Below are 15,396 nucleotides of genomic sequence, written 5' to 3'. Positions count from 1 at the left end.
AAGTTTAGAATTTAAATCGAATTCTATATATTTGCAGTGTTTTTTTTCAATTTATAGATATTTATAATAAAGTTTTAAATATCAAGCCTCAATTACATTTCCTCCGTTTCCAAGGCATCTTAGGAACAGTGGTCATTTTTTTTTAAAATCGACTCATCGGCCCCTGATTGGTCGGTCGAGCTGTAAACAGACGTTTTCATCCTCTCACACTCAAACTCCGTGTGACAGGAGAACACGAGGCTTCAGTAAATGTGACTGGGTCGTCAGCTTCTCAGTAAACACATGAACAAATACTTCAGTTGTTAGAAAGAAAAAAACGCTTCAGCACCTGATATATCAAAAATTTATCTCAAAACGATAAAACTATTGGTGTTAGAGAAGCACTACAGTGAACTGTTACTGTCATCTCTGACACACAAATCAAACGCACCCTCAGTGCGCCTTGCAGTCGTGCTTGGACGTGTGGGGCGGGGGGGCGCCGCGGCACGGGTTCCACAGCAGCGGCGCGCTGAATAGGCCGATGATGCCGAGGTTGAGGACGAGGCCGACCACCAGCACGCCGATGGTCCCCAGGAAGGAGGGCGTGGCCCCGTGGTCGGCTAGCCACGCCTTCCTCTGCGCCATGTCCGCCAACACGCCCTCCATCTGGAAGTGGGTCCCCACCACGGCACAGACGTGGAAGAGCTGGTGGCTGTGGCCTGAGGGAAGACGACACATGACTCATTCACATTTCACCTCACACACACACAAACTGCTGGAGGGACAAAACACCACATTTGAAATGATGATAAAGGGATTTTCTGATTAATTTCTCAATCAATGGTTTATAAAATAATCAACTTAATCAGTGATGAGAATAATTGGTCAAATTAATTTAATGTTTTCTAACTAAATTTAACAATAAATCAGTCAACACTCAAATTCAAATCTCAAATTTAAAGCCAGTTTTACAAAAAAAATTGCTCAATATTGTACTTTACGGACGACTGGAGTTGATTTGCAAAGTAAATAAATTAAGATCATGAAGTATGACAGATTTATTAAAGCTTTCAGAATCGGACCACCCCAAATAAAATCACCTAGAGATGAATCCATCATATTTTAACGTTCTCCTAGAAATCATATATTCTTAAATTTAAGTTTAAGTTCAAAACTAGTAAAACAAAGATTTTTTTTAAGAGATTTACATTTTCTAACATTTAATTGCTTTGTTGCTGCAGATCCTCCTGTGACTTTTAAAGCGACTGAACCTCGGCCAGACGTTTGTAGACAATGAGAACTTGTGTGAAAATAAATAATCGATGCAACAATCAAAAGACACAGGTAGAAAAAGTTGGTTTAAGTTTACGTGATATAGAAATTAAAGGGCTTGTTTGATGCACGGCTGCTGTTTTGTGTCGATTGTCCAGAGTCAGCCGGGAAACGCTCAACAACAAGAGACTGCATATATAATGTTAAAGCCCCGTGAGGAGGAGAAAAACAAACAAAACTGACATTATTATTTTTCATATTCAAACTCATGCTGTTACACTTGTGGTCACAAATTGCACTGCAGCTCCTTGGGGGGGGAAATCCTCCTTCTTATGTCCTCACAGTCTCGGTGATGAGGACGATGCGTTCACTGTCATTTTGATGAACTTACCGATGAAGTCGAAGCGTCCCGGCGCCAGCCTCTCCGGGAGGTGGGCGGTGAACAGGAAGCAGGTGAGGAAGGCGAAGAGGAGGTGGTAACAGTGACTGGACAAGGCGCCGCTCGAGCTGCAGCTTCCCCCGCAGCACAGGAGAATCTACACACAGAGATTTAAGATGCAAACAGATCCACAGAGTTGTCACACAGCCGTTCACAAGACAAATCAGGCTACAACATTTCTAACCTTTTGAGAACCAACAAGTGAATTGTGCACAAACTAAGAATTAACTGGTTGAAGTAACACATTTACGTGTGATTGGAAAAACGAAATCAGTAAATACATGTCTCTAATAAGCTCTGAACCTTTGTTGTATTGCAAACACATGAAACAATGAAACCTTTTAGAGAATACAGGGGTTCAAAGTGGAAAACAGGTTTCAAACATGCATCTGTTTAATAATTTGAATAACCAGTAGTAGAGGCTCACCCTGTAAAACAAAGGGACAGTGTCAAAGAGAAAGGGAACCACGAACGCTCCTGTTCTCAGAGCTTTACTTCTCTGAGGGAACTGAAGCTCCAGGAACCTGCCGAACAGAGAGAGACAAATTATTATCAGCTTCTATTTTTTAAATACAAGAATCTCCAAGAAAAGTGTAAATCTACTGTGTGTCAGTATAAATATTATCACTTCCATAATATACATGGGAGCGAAAAGGCCAGACAGTCGTCTTAAATGGAATCAAGCTGCACACACATCAATGTATTTTCATAAAAATCCATAAAATTATTCCCTGGGATATTTGAGAAATTGTCAAAAAAGCGGCAAATCTCACTATGTTACAGAAAGAGAAGAAAAAAATCCTGGATCAAATTCGATCCCTGAGCATTACAGCATCTTTTCACCAAGTTTCATTGTAACACGCTCAGTAGTTTTGGCTTAATCCTGAAAACGATCAAACAAACAGATGAAAACACAACGTGGTGAAACAGAAACACATTACAGGAGAAAGAAAAGCTCTTGACCTTCATATGTTATGATTTGGCTCCTTTAATGTGAGTATGTCCCTAGCATCCACTAACCTTTCTTTTATTATTAGTTTTTAATTGCCATGCATTCGTCAAGCGCTTTTTAACCTTATATATTAAAATAGTATGATTTTTTAATTTCTCGTTCTCCTTGTGTGTTAATTAAGTTTTTTATGAATTCAAAACTTCTGCAAAGTTGAAAACTCTGCAGTCAATGAAGCTTTTCTCCTCAAACATAAAAAGCAGCTGATGATTTTGGAAACTCCTCTGAAACACACTGAGCGCTCTGTGGAGTTGATTTAGGCAGATGAGTAAAGTAGAAATTCCAGAAACCGACTTCTGTTGGGAGGTTATTTATTTATGCAAACGCTCGGGTCTGGTCGGCCTCGACTCCTCAGACCTCACACGAGAGTTTCCCTGTGTCAGGCTGTGAGTTGTTATGTAACCGCTGCTGTTATGCAAACTACACACAGCGTGGGACACGGAGAGAACACTGGGCTGCACAGAAGTGAAGACACTCGACAACAGAACAAATGATCTCTTATCAGGAGCCGGATTAACACAGATCCAAATCATCCTTCAGTTGGAGTCAGTGACGATCTCCTGCCTCTGAATGTGGGTCAGTGGGTCTGTGTGAGACTGGAGGTATTTAGTGAGTCTGGGATTCAGCGCAGGGTTAAAGTGTCACATGCTGGTGTAAAGGCTCTTTCACTGACTCTTTCCATCTTGGCAAGAGCACAAGTCTGAGGGAAGCTTGAAAACCTTTGTCCTGACTTCTTCTTTCAATACTTTGAACCCGAGAGCCTCATCATACAACTTGGTTTTATTTTAACGTCCTTGAAAAAGTGCTCTGGTAAATATGCACTTTAAAAACAGGTTATTAAGTTTAGGTTTATAGGTAAAAAAGGACAATTTTATCCATTTCAAATTAAATCCACGACACAATAGAGAGTGCAAAACCTAAAAGGTGTCTGTGTGTGTGAATATTTCTGCACAAATTACCGTATTACCTGGAATAGCAGGACAGACTCGTGCAGAACAACGTGTTTCCAATGGCAATGGGCACAAAGTGCTGATGGAGGAAGCTGTTCACCCAACAGTCAGGCATCACGTAGTAGCCGTAGCTTATGGCACAGCCTGAAAAACAAACACACAACAATATGAAAGTGTTAAACTGGATCGATCCGTCTTGACTTGAAGTTTAACAAAGGTTTTTGTACTTCCCTTCATCTCCGGTACAGGTTTTCCTTATTCTTGAAGTAGTTATTGTGTGTACATATATTCTTTTAACCATTATTGTTTAAGGTGCAAAAAACAAATACAGTTTAAAACCTAATAAACCAGGTAAATCTTTATTTTTGAAGTAATTTTATATGCCATGGAATAAACAGGAAAGTGTAAACAAGTTTATTTAAACTGATTAGTTTGAGTTGATTTAAGTCCACAACCTGAAGATATTTATTCTACTAGCAGTGTTGTTTCTGACTCAACCACTGGGGGTCGCTAAAGTAGGAAAGGTCCAAATTCTACACATTGTGGCTTTTACATGTTTTAGCCTTTAAAATAGTTTTATAAAAGGGATCATATAAACTGCTCGGGTGAAAAAATAACTTGAACAACCAGAAATTAAATAAATAAATAAAATAAAAAAATATACATGTTATCTTGTTCTCTAGAGAGGAGCTGCAGGACTGTGTGTTTAATTCCTTTGGAATGTTTGTAATCATTTAATTTTTTCCTACTCTGCTGCAGCTCTAATCTAATCAAACACATTTAAAACATTTTAAATGAGACCAATCTTGACTGGAGCCACGTTGTTTTGAAGAGGCCCCCGGGTGGTGGTGTGTGGGTGTGGGGATCTTAAATATTCACATGACAAATGTACCATAACCTGAAATGCAGCTGTGGATTAATACAGTGATGCTTTGTGTGTTTTAAGATAAAAAGGGCGGTGCTAATGAAAAAACAAGTTTTTCCGAGGAGCACTTGTGCACCAAGCTCTGAGTTCCTGTAAAATGTATGTTTTTTGTTTATTCTCTTTAAGGAGTCTCTGACAGGGAAATATTACTCACAGGAGAAACGGTTGTGAGGCCAAACAAACATTTTCTGGGGCGCAGATAAGTCGCGAAACAAATTGTTTCTCAAGAAGATATGGAAATCAGACATCCAGCTGACAACCACACAGCAGGAACAGAAGTCAAATACACACAACAATACGGTTTGTGTCATTTGTCACGCAAACAAAAAAAAGGGCGGGTCAGAGTCCTGGGAAACGAGGATTTCTACAAACAGCCTCTTGATAAGCCAGATTCCATCTTATTTAAACTGGTTTATTCTGCATTTCAGATGGGATTTTAATTCTGGTTTCAATTTTAAGATTCCTCAGATGGCTGATTACACAAATTAGAGCAGGAGGATTTATCGTTTGGCCAATAACACAAATTTGAAATGTGAAAACAATTCAGAAAACCTGTTAATTTATGTTAACATTTGATACACGTTCATCTTCTTTAAGTAAAATGTATTTGGTTGTATAATCTCTTTTAATTTATAGTTATTTATGATACAGTTTATGCTTAAGCTGTAAAATATCAAGCCTCCATTACATTTCTTTATCAACAGGGTTTGATAACATCTTAGGAATCACTGCTCAGAAGTTGTGTATCATTTGTGTATCTGATTTTTTATAGCCTACCCCAGACTTCCATTTTTTCCCTAACTTTTATTATATATGTGGTGCTCTGCCTTGCTCAAGGGCAAGTGAAGAGCACAAGCAGCCCTCGTTCACCTCTCAGGGTTCAGGATGCATCCCGTTCCCTGCAGCTGTGCAGAGAACCAACATCCCTGTCTCAGGTCTTACCGAGGCTGTAGAGGCTGAGCGCTCCGTAGTCGAAGAAGTAGCAGATGTGGCGGGACTCCGGGGACATGGTGCTGAAGGTGTGGGCGCAGCTGGAGGTGAAGGGGTAAATGCAGATGAGCACCATGTACACCAGCAGGGGCCAGGTGTAGCTGTCGGTCAGGAAGTTCAGAGTGGAGCAGAGGACGCAGAAACGCCACAGGAAATACCTGCCACACAAACACAGCTTGGTCTTTTTCCTTGGTAGTAATGCGTTAGGGTCGGAGTGCGTCTCCGGGACAGCGTCCGTCCCCACGTGTCCTCGCGGGTCCTGTTGAGTTTGGACGTTTCTCACATCCTGGACTTGGTCTCGTGTTTATTTTCATTCAGGCTTATCTCATTTTCGGAGGATCCTGCCTCGACTCTTTCCCACCTATCTGAAAATCTCAGAAATATGTTTTATCCAGCAGTTGATTTATTTTCCTGCTGCGCTGAGAGGAGTTTAAGAGATTACATCACAGATTCTAAACACAGATCCTCAGATACTCGCTTTGGGTTCCTCTCAGCCAGGAAAGAAAACACCCGAGTTCATTTCACTGCTGGTTTAGGTGTTCAATACCAGATAAGTTTCTTCTGGTCTCAGTCAGAACCTCATCTTTGATAAAAATCCCTTCATTTTGTGCTCATTAAGTGAGAACCAACAGTATTTGGATGTCTCCTATGTATGTATATGCACAACTACGTTTTCAAAATGCTATTTTAATTATAGTTAGTTAGTTTATACTGGAACCAAGTTGTATTTGTGATGTTACGTAGTTTGTAAACATAAAAAACATGTTAAATTATCATGTGACAGTGAATAATGTGACTGGATGAGAGTTACAGAACATTTTAAAGGCTCCATATTGTACAGATTTCCATTTGTTTCCTTCCTTTTTGGCTCATTTCAGCACAGAGTGACTTAAATAAGCATTTGCCGGTTGAATATTGAGGCTAGAACCTGTTAAATATGATTGGTCGGGACATGTGTCAATGAAATAACAGCCAGTCAATCAGAAAGAGACCAACACAAACACCGTGTCCAGGCTCCAGCTTTAGAGAGAAGCATGAGGGAGGAGATGTGAACCTGTGTTGAGATGTTTCTCCTTACGAACAGCAAAACTTTGAAGTTATCAAAACCTCTAATAAAACACTGTACACGTGTTAACATGGAGGGTTCATGAGGATTCCGTACACACCATGTTGGCAGGAAGTGGGTCCAGATGTTGATGGTCTCGTTGTTCATCTGGAAGCTGCTGAGGACACAGTCCAGGGCCGAGCTGCGGGGGTGCCGGTACCCGGAGATGATGCTGTCCTCCCGGAACACCTGAGGACCGACGGGAGCAGAAAGAGGAACAACTCTATTGATCCTCCAGGAGAGAATTCAGTCCTGAAGTAACAAATACAACATGAACGACCAGATGATGCAAAGTGCCTTGAGGTAGAACTCAATCTATCTTTGTAATTTATGACCTTATGAACTCTTGTTGTTGTGAATATCACAAACTATTTAAAATGTGATATACTGTGCTTCAAGATATTCAATAAACTTTGTGGAGATTAAGTTTTAACGGTTCATAGTATCAGGTTGAGTTCCTTCTTTACCGTTGGGATCTGGTGGATGTTGAAGAGCTGTGGGAGTTTGATGCTGAGCAGGTCAGTGGGCAGTCTGATCGCCCCCCTCCCTCTCTGACAGACCTCCTGGAGTCTGGCTCGGCCCCCCCGGCACAGCACCAACCAGACGGGGTAGTCAAACACCGGGACCCGGGCGCCTTGTCCGGGACTGTCGGGCTCCCATCGCAGGCCACGCCCCCAGCCCTGGCTCCACCCGCCTCCGACGCCAGGACCGGCCCCGATCCCCCGCCACACTGGAAACACTGCAAGGACACAGGGGACAGACTCAAAGAGCAGCAGCAACCATTTCCTATGAGACACGAGGGTGGACCATAGACTGTAAAGATGGATGACATGATGGCTCCCCTAACGTAAAGCTTAAGTCATTGGCTGCAAAGGGTCATAAATCCAACCTCCTCCACGTTAATAGACGGGACATGGACCAAACTAAAAAGTCAAAGTTTCCCAAGTTCAAGGATTCACTACTGTGCAGACTCCCAGTGCACAAGATGGCAGCTTTCAAGGGGTCAATCAATGGGGTGGACCTATAATTTTCATCGTATCCTTTGAAGCAAACACACACTAAGAACACAACAGGGTGTTAAACCAGAAACAGTCTGTGGGTCATACACACACACACACACACACACACACACACACACACACACACACACACACACACACACACACACACACACACACACACACACACACACACACACACACACACACACACACACACACACACACACACACACACACACACACACACACACACACACACACACACACACACATAACTACACAGGCCTGCTGGGAGTTTGCTGCGGTCTTAAAAACAACATGTAACAAGCGAAGCAATCGGATCTCTGGAACATGTGTTCAACTTTGCACTTCTCTCATCCTATCCACCAAGTGCCTTTGTACTTGTATTGAGTACTTCATATGTTGCGTACTTAATATGTTGTGTACTTAATGTTGTATACTTAATATGTTGTTTACTTATATATCCTGTTTACAACGGGGATCAGAGAGAAACGACATTTCAATAATCAGTAATAAGTAAACATTCAATATATAAAATATAATTATGGTGAAATATGACAGATGTGTGAAGTGTGAAGTCTTTGTTGACTGGAGCTGACACTGAGAACAGTCTCCTATTGAGACGTCTCCAGACATCAGAGTGAAGACAGACGGGCATTGTCCCAATGACAGAGAGCGATAACAACATGTTTGTGTGACACCACATTACAGCAGCAGTCACTCTCCAGTCTGCAGAAGGGAAACAGCCTCAGAAAGAAATATATATTTCACAACAAGATGTTTTAAACTTCACAAACTGGACCTGGACGATGTTACTCATCACGTTTGGTCTTCTCCAGTCGAGCGAGGAGCAACATGTTGGTGTATTTGGTTGAGATCAATAACTTCTATATGAACAAAGTGTCCTTAAAAACAAAAACTTGAGATTTACTATTGTGTTATTCACATTTTGTTTTTATTGAGCATGTTCCAGACTCGCTCTGACTTCTCGGGCCAAACTATCCCAGGACTCCTTTCATGCCAGTGACTCAGAGAACAAGTGAGCGATGTACGATGCCGTGAGTGCGACGGCTCAAAGTCGTAAATGATGCAACAGTAAGAGCAAGAGAGAAGCTGGTGATGCAACAGGAAATCCTCCACAGACCAGACCGTCTCGTTTCAGTTCGTCCTCTGCAGCCCGCTCTGTCTTCAGAGTCCTGAGGACGTGGACATTGTCTCAAACCAGCTCATCTTTCTGAATTTAAAAACTCATTCATGACACTGTATCCAGCTCAGAAATGTAATTTATAAACGTTGTGGATTCCTGAGGAGGTCAAATAAAAAAAAGCTTCACTGACACGAGTGAAAGAATAAATCAGACACTAGGATATTGAATAAATAGATCAATAAGATGTAGACAAGACAAATGTGTCATTAGAGCCTGACGGTTGTATTTTCATGGACCTGCCTGTGTCTCATCTTTGAGCCTCTCTCTCTCTCTCTCTCTCTCTCTCTCTCCTCAGAGCTGACTGGATAACACATTTCCTGTCGTCTCCCCTCGTCCCATCAGCTCAGACCTTGAGGGGCTCCTCTCTGCAGCAGGGCAGGAACCCAGCTGCAGGCCCCGGCCTGTTCGCGGTGACAGAGTGAGCTTTGTGGAGACTGGGGCCTCGAGAGCACAGGGGCCAGGGGATGACACCGCACTGGATGGAAATGAGACGCCTCACTCTCTTACACACACACACACTCTCTCTCTCTCTCACACACACACGGAGAACATACACACTGGTATAAATCCTGCTTTCATCACGACGGGAAAACAAAGGCGACAGTGCACACAGGACAAGATTGTGCCGGTGACAATAGAAAGGGGAAAAGTCACCGGGTTCACTGCAGCGTGAAAAAAAAAGGCTGATCTGAATTCGGGTAATTTGCATCATGTGGTGCCAGCGACGTGAATAGTCAATTTGAGATGTGCTTCTTGCAAACTGGGAGCTGTGACTGATTTAAATGTTACCTCTACGCAAATATATATTATTTATGTATAGATAGAGAGATAGAGATACAGAGCTCACAGCCTCTCCTCCTCAGCAGCGACATAAAGAGACGTCTGTGCACTTCAGCTCCACGGAGCCTGGTGACCCACAGGAAGTATGTCAGTGTGTCCTGTCACGCTGTCCGACTGCATGAGCAACAATCGTGTGACAAAGGCGCTGTGCATGCACACTACACATTTGGTTGAAACTCCCATTCCACTTCAAAAACACACACAAAAGCAGAAGTGTTTGCAGCCTGAGAGCACGACAACGGTCGTCGTCCACTTCAAAGAGTCAGCGGCTCAGGACGAGAGGAAATAAGTTGCCAAATGATCCTCAATGATCCCGTGACCGTGCACGAGCCAAAAGACACTCTCAGCTTTTCACCACACCCGTCTTCCCAAGTTCGTCCCCCTCGCTTGATGGAAAAGTTTGAGTTTGGCCACACACACACACACACACACACACACACACACACACACACACACACACACACACACACACACACACACACACACACACACACACACACACACACACACACACACACACACACACACACACACACACACACACACACACACACACACACACACACACACACACACACACACACACACACACACACACACACAGACACACACACACACACTGAAGCTGCCTGATGAAAACAGGCAAGACCGGTTTGAAAATCAACTTAAAACTTCTCTCTATGAAAGTGGTTAATCCAATCAGGTGCCTCCTCTCTCCAAAAGGAACAGGAACCATTAGCAGACGCCTGTTTTTACTGAGATATTAAAACATTTAGGTGAAGCTGCTCCTCCCGTCTTGGCTCAGGAGGCACGAGTCAGGTGTTGGTGACTAAAGAGCTGTTTGCACGTTGTAATTTCTTTGCAAAAACATTCTGAAAACACTTTATCTGTTCTAACACAGATAACTAACACACGTGTTCTTGACTCTGTGCGATAGCCTGGTTTTAAAAGCAGCTGGAAACATCCATCAACTTTGTGAACCGCTCTCCCCACCATTTTTTTATTCAAAACACCAAAGAAGGGAAATATCTTTCATAGGAATATTGTTTTATTAGAAACTCTTCAGGTGCATGGAAGCTGCTCTGGATTCTGACTTTACCTTTACACACCAGCACTTTGCTGCTCGGACCAAAGACTTGACACCGAGGTGACGTCACAACAATAAATATCTTCTGCTGAGATGAATTTGCAGCCCCATGTTTTAATATGATCTTGTTTTCCAGCCTCCGTGCTAAGACGTGTTAACAGAGTTCAGGCGGTAGCTTGGTAATTAGCTCACAGACATAAGAACAAACAAGAAAAAAGCTAATTAGCACGTTTCAGCAAACTTTTATCTTTAAAATCTGAAGATCAACACCAGATATGACTTTCAGATCACGACACAGAAACTACAGAGTGCTGCTCGTTGGTCAAAAAGGCAAATAATCAGAAATCAAGGGGAGAAATGAAAGTAATGACATGCACGGTATTTTATCCATCTCTCAATTCTGGAATTTACTCAAGCGATACTTCCTTTCTCTTTATTTATTTTTTGGGTTCTTCTCCTAACCTCTGAAATTCTTGACCCTTGCTTGTGATGTGGCCATGTGACCTTTCTCAATGGACGTCTTTATTGGCCCGAGGCTGACAATAGGAAAGCTGTGCACGGAGCACGTTGCCCACACGGCTGCAGACAAGCCGGACACGCCTCATTCTTCAGAACATTCCTGTCCTGCTCAAACGTTCGCCGGAGAGGACGACGCCGACAACACACGAGTGGTCACTGGTCAGTTCACTGGAGGTTGATGCACCGAGAAAAAACTGAGTCACATCCGTGTGAATTTAAAGTTCTTTGGGAATTTGTCGTTATGGTTAATCATAATAATTCCATCTCCTTGATCTGGGAGGGTTTTTCTCCCAGTTTGTCTCTCTCCACCACGTCGAGACTGAACAGGCCCGAACAAGTTAAATCACCTGTTTTGGACTCAAACAGGAATCGGTTTTTCAAGTTAGGAAAACAAAGGTGTTCCTCAAAGCTTCAGCTGCTCTGGTTCCACTGAGACTCATTCATACACGTCCCTGAACATCAGGGCTGAGCAGTGAGTCGGCTCCTGTCGTGTTCTCACAGTTAATTCAAATATCTGATACAAAAGAACATGAATGTACATAAATATTTATCTACATCACCAATATTGTTGAAGTGTCATTTCATTTATTTATGTATTCAATTGTTTATTTACGCATTTATACATTTTGTAAAACAAGTATTAACAGCAACTAATAAACTGCAAACTTTCTTCTATGGTTTGATCTTCAGCAACTTTCAATCAACATTAAATTCAATTGCTGAACCATTATGAGTAGATTCATTTCAAATAATTTCATCAAGTAAAAACAAAGATTCTCCAACTGGAGCATCGAAAATTTCTGGATTTTAGGAATGTGATGGCTTTTTTTTGTCATCATGACTAATTATCCACACGTCCTACCAGTTAATCATTATCGAAAATACAGAACAATGCCTGCTTTGTCCAAAAATGACTATTAGGATTATTACTATAAACAATTACTAGTTTCTTTCATAGACAAACCACGACTTGTTTGTTCGATATCACAAATCTGTCACCTTGTACCTTTCTCACCATTTTCAGAAGTTTCGATTGACTTTTATTACTTTTATTTAACAAATTAAACTTTTATAATAAAAACAATCCTTGCATTTGCATCTCTGTCCCGTCACGCAGCACAAACACAGTATCTGAGTATTTGACGCTTCTGCACACACCAATAAAAACCTAAACCCTCTCACGAGTCTTGCTCTAGAACTTCCTTCCTTTTGCTTTGAGCCTGAGGTCACTCTGGAATGTTGTGTCAAAAAAAGGTGTTCCTCCATGGCCCCCCCCCTCCCCCACCCCCTTCCTAAATGTGTGTACATTTCACAGGAGAGAAGCTGCTCAGGATTATGTAACACAGCCTCTATGGGTTCTTACACATCACAATGTAGTTACGCAAGAACAAAGAGGGCCACTGTCACTTCAGCTGAGACGTCTGCAATTTGTAAATATCTTCCTTTTATTATTCATCCAAGAAGCTGAAGATGTTGTGAGATTCTTTGGATTGTGTGCGACTGTCGGCACATTTCGACAAATAAAAAGGGAAACACAATGTCAAATAGAAACTAGTCAGCGCTTAAAAGTCTCGACTGTCTGGGTGGGTAGGGCTGTGCCGACCCCAACCCCCGACCCCCCTACATGTTCTGTTTGTTATCCTGACTGCAGACCTCATCGGCTTCTCCTGCACAGGACACATCTTTCAAATCTCCTGCCAGGCTGAGAAATCTAATTATGACATGATGCATGAGAGAAGTCTGCAGAAGGGCTGATATGGAAAAACTATTTAGTTCAGGTAGATATGGATCATTATCACGATTGATTTGATCCATTTTCATATATATAACTGATGACCTGTTGACCTTTGCAGCCTGTTACTTTGACTTTACCTCCATAATTAATTAAACGTTCTTCATGCCCTGTGTGCCCTCTACCGTCCCAAACACTCTGGAAAAAAACAACTCCCGCGATTTGTTATGGTTCCTCTATGTCAGAAGCGTCATGGGGCAAACAAAACAGGTCAATCTGAGGAGGGCTGTTTTAGACAGGGTCAAAAGTGGGTTGTTTTAAATGATCCTCGTGGTGTTTTGACCAAAATATGTTACAGACATTTCATTAAGACCCCAAGGAACCATATCAACTTGTGATAAAAATGGGCATAATATGTCTCCTTTAAAACTCATGTTCTTGTCTGCATTTCTAAATGACACGTTTCTAGAAAGGCCAATTAAAACCTTTAATTACCACTTAACAGTTACCTCCATGATTTATCTGTTCATGAAAATACTGAATGCCTCAATTTCTTATCTTTCTTTCTATCATCTATCCATCTCTGCTACATGTTTGCAGACCCCTCAAAAACACACACACACACACAGACACACACACACACAAACACTGCATTGTACATGTGAGCTGAAGTAAAAAGAGTTTTAGATCCGTGCAAACATCCAGAGTCTGGAGACGTCTCCAGAGCAACAGCTCAGGGAAAAGCCCGCTGGTCACATGTTGTTCATTCTCACAATGCCTCGATCTTTCACGTCTTTCTATTCCCCACGTGTGTGTGTGTCTGTGTGTGTGTGTGTGTGTGTGTGTGTGTGTGTGTGTTTCCTCGAGTGAGAGAACAAAGTGTACAGGAATCCAACGAGACCACAAAGTTAACAGAAGCAGAGAGAGAGAGAAAGAGAGAGAGAGAAAGAGGCGAAGACTCAAAGCTGCAAAACTACAACCAAAGCAGCGATGGGGGGGGGGGGGGGGTCCTGCATCTCCGAGGTTTTTTCCGCCTTTTTACGTGAATCCCGCAAAAATACGTTAAGTGCCGCACTCACCTCGACCCTCCGGCATGCGGAGGTTTCACGATTCCTCCTCTTGTGTCTGCGTTAAAACGACTTTAGCGTGAGAGTGTGAGCCTGTTGTGCTGCTGCTGCTCTGCTCACTGAGCGTGTGTGTACTCTCCGAGTCCGTGTGTGTCTGTCTGTGTGTGTGTGTATCTGTGTGTGTCTGCCTCCTTTTCTCTTGTCCCTCGCGAGCCAGTAGGAAGCGCAGCTCGTGCTCACGTGGATCATGAGGCGCAACAACAACACGAGCCATGTGTAGCTCCGGCTCTGCGCGCGCTCCGCTGCTCACGTGACCGAGATCGATTATTCGACGAATCGAACCGAAGCTTTGATCAAGACCGGTTTTTATTTTAATTTCTATTTCTTTGAATATATATCATTTCATTGATTTAATGCAAAACCAACCAGATGTGCCTTTTTTTCTCTTTTGGGCTTTTGTATGTATTTAACGATAAGTCTCCGATGTTAAGATGTTTCATCATTGATGGACCGGAGCCCTTTTAGCTGTGAGATGAATGATGTCATGGAAAAGTAGCTCAACTGACTTAAAAGACACAAAATGATCATGACCAGATCTAAACAAACCAAAAAGATGACAAATATGCACAAACCCAATCACAAGGGGCACAAATTAAACCAAAAGATAACAAAAAAATAGGAAAAAATTACACAATATGTTACAACTATTACCAACAGAACATCTCCATCCTGTCCGATGACCTCGCTGACCCACAACTGATGTCAGCAAAACCGACACACAGATGATTGAAGCCTCCTCAAGGTGACAGGAAGCACCGTCGCCTTTGAGCAACTCCTTCACTCACAGGAGTTTGTGGCAGAGGAGGCTTCACGTGGACCTGGGGGGGGGGGGGGGGGGACGCTGCTTTGTCCAAACACCAACCAGAGAGGACATCCTGTTTCCATGTCAACACAACTTTCCATAAAATCACGTCCCCGCACACGACCTTGTTTGTTTTCATGCAAACTCTGAGCAGTGTCGCACAAAAGGTATTTTTACTACGACTTCCTGGAGGGTCAGAGACCTCCACGGCCCGGGTCTGCTTCCGGACACGTTTCCACACTTTGTTTACATGATCAGATTACAACTGGAACTTGGAGTCACTGCTTGTGAGTCAATGTTGATGTTACAACGAGTCACTGCTTTTGAATGGCACGTTTCCACCAAGCTAATTTTAAATTCTAAAACTGAAGAAAAAATATTTTCAATTCAA

General features: G+C 42.5%; 1 protein-coding gene across 1 annotated transcript; it reads right to left on the bottom strand.

The window, feature by feature from the left end:
* Positions 1–432: 432 nt before the first annotated feature.
* paqr6 (progestin and adipoQ receptor family member VI) lies at positions 433–14,375 on the bottom strand. Its single transcript, XM_053432219.1, has 8 exons — positions 14,156–14,375; positions 7,137–7,408; positions 6,731–6,858; positions 5,517–5,722; positions 3,667–3,793; positions 2,118–2,214; positions 1,643–1,787; positions 433–698 (listed from the first exon to the last, which is right to left on the bottom strand). Exons 1-8 carry the CDS (start codon positions 14,169–14,171, stop codon positions 433–435), a joined length of 1,257 nt encoding a protein of 418 aa, XP_053288194.1. The 5' UTR covers positions 14,172–14,375.
* Positions 14,376–15,396: the final 1,021 nt, after the last annotated feature.

The sequence above is a fragment of the Pleuronectes platessa genome, chromosome 10 (assembly GCF_947347685.1).
Source record: "Pleuronectes platessa chromosome 10, fPlePla1.1, whole genome shotgun sequence".
NCBI lineage: Eukaryota > Metazoa > Chordata > Actinopteri > Pleuronectiformes > Pleuronectidae > Pleuronectes > Pleuronectes platessa.
The sequence above is the reverse complement of the archived record's forward strand: the minus strand, read 5'-3'. Positions and strand labels throughout refer to the sequence as shown.

What these genes read in the sequence shown, in the direction of transcription:
- paqr6 (XM_053432219.1), bottom strand. An exon ending in ACCCACTTCCTGCCAACATG is followed by an intron (nt 5,723 to 6,730) that starts GTGTGTACGGAA and finishes TTTGTGTGGCAG; the next exon opens with GTATTTCCTGTGGCGTTTCT. An exon ending in CTGTCCCTTTGTTTTACAGG is followed by an intron (nt 1,788 to 2,117) that starts GTGAGCCTCTAC and finishes CTCTGTGTGTAG; the next exon opens with ATTCTCCTGTGCTGCGGGGG.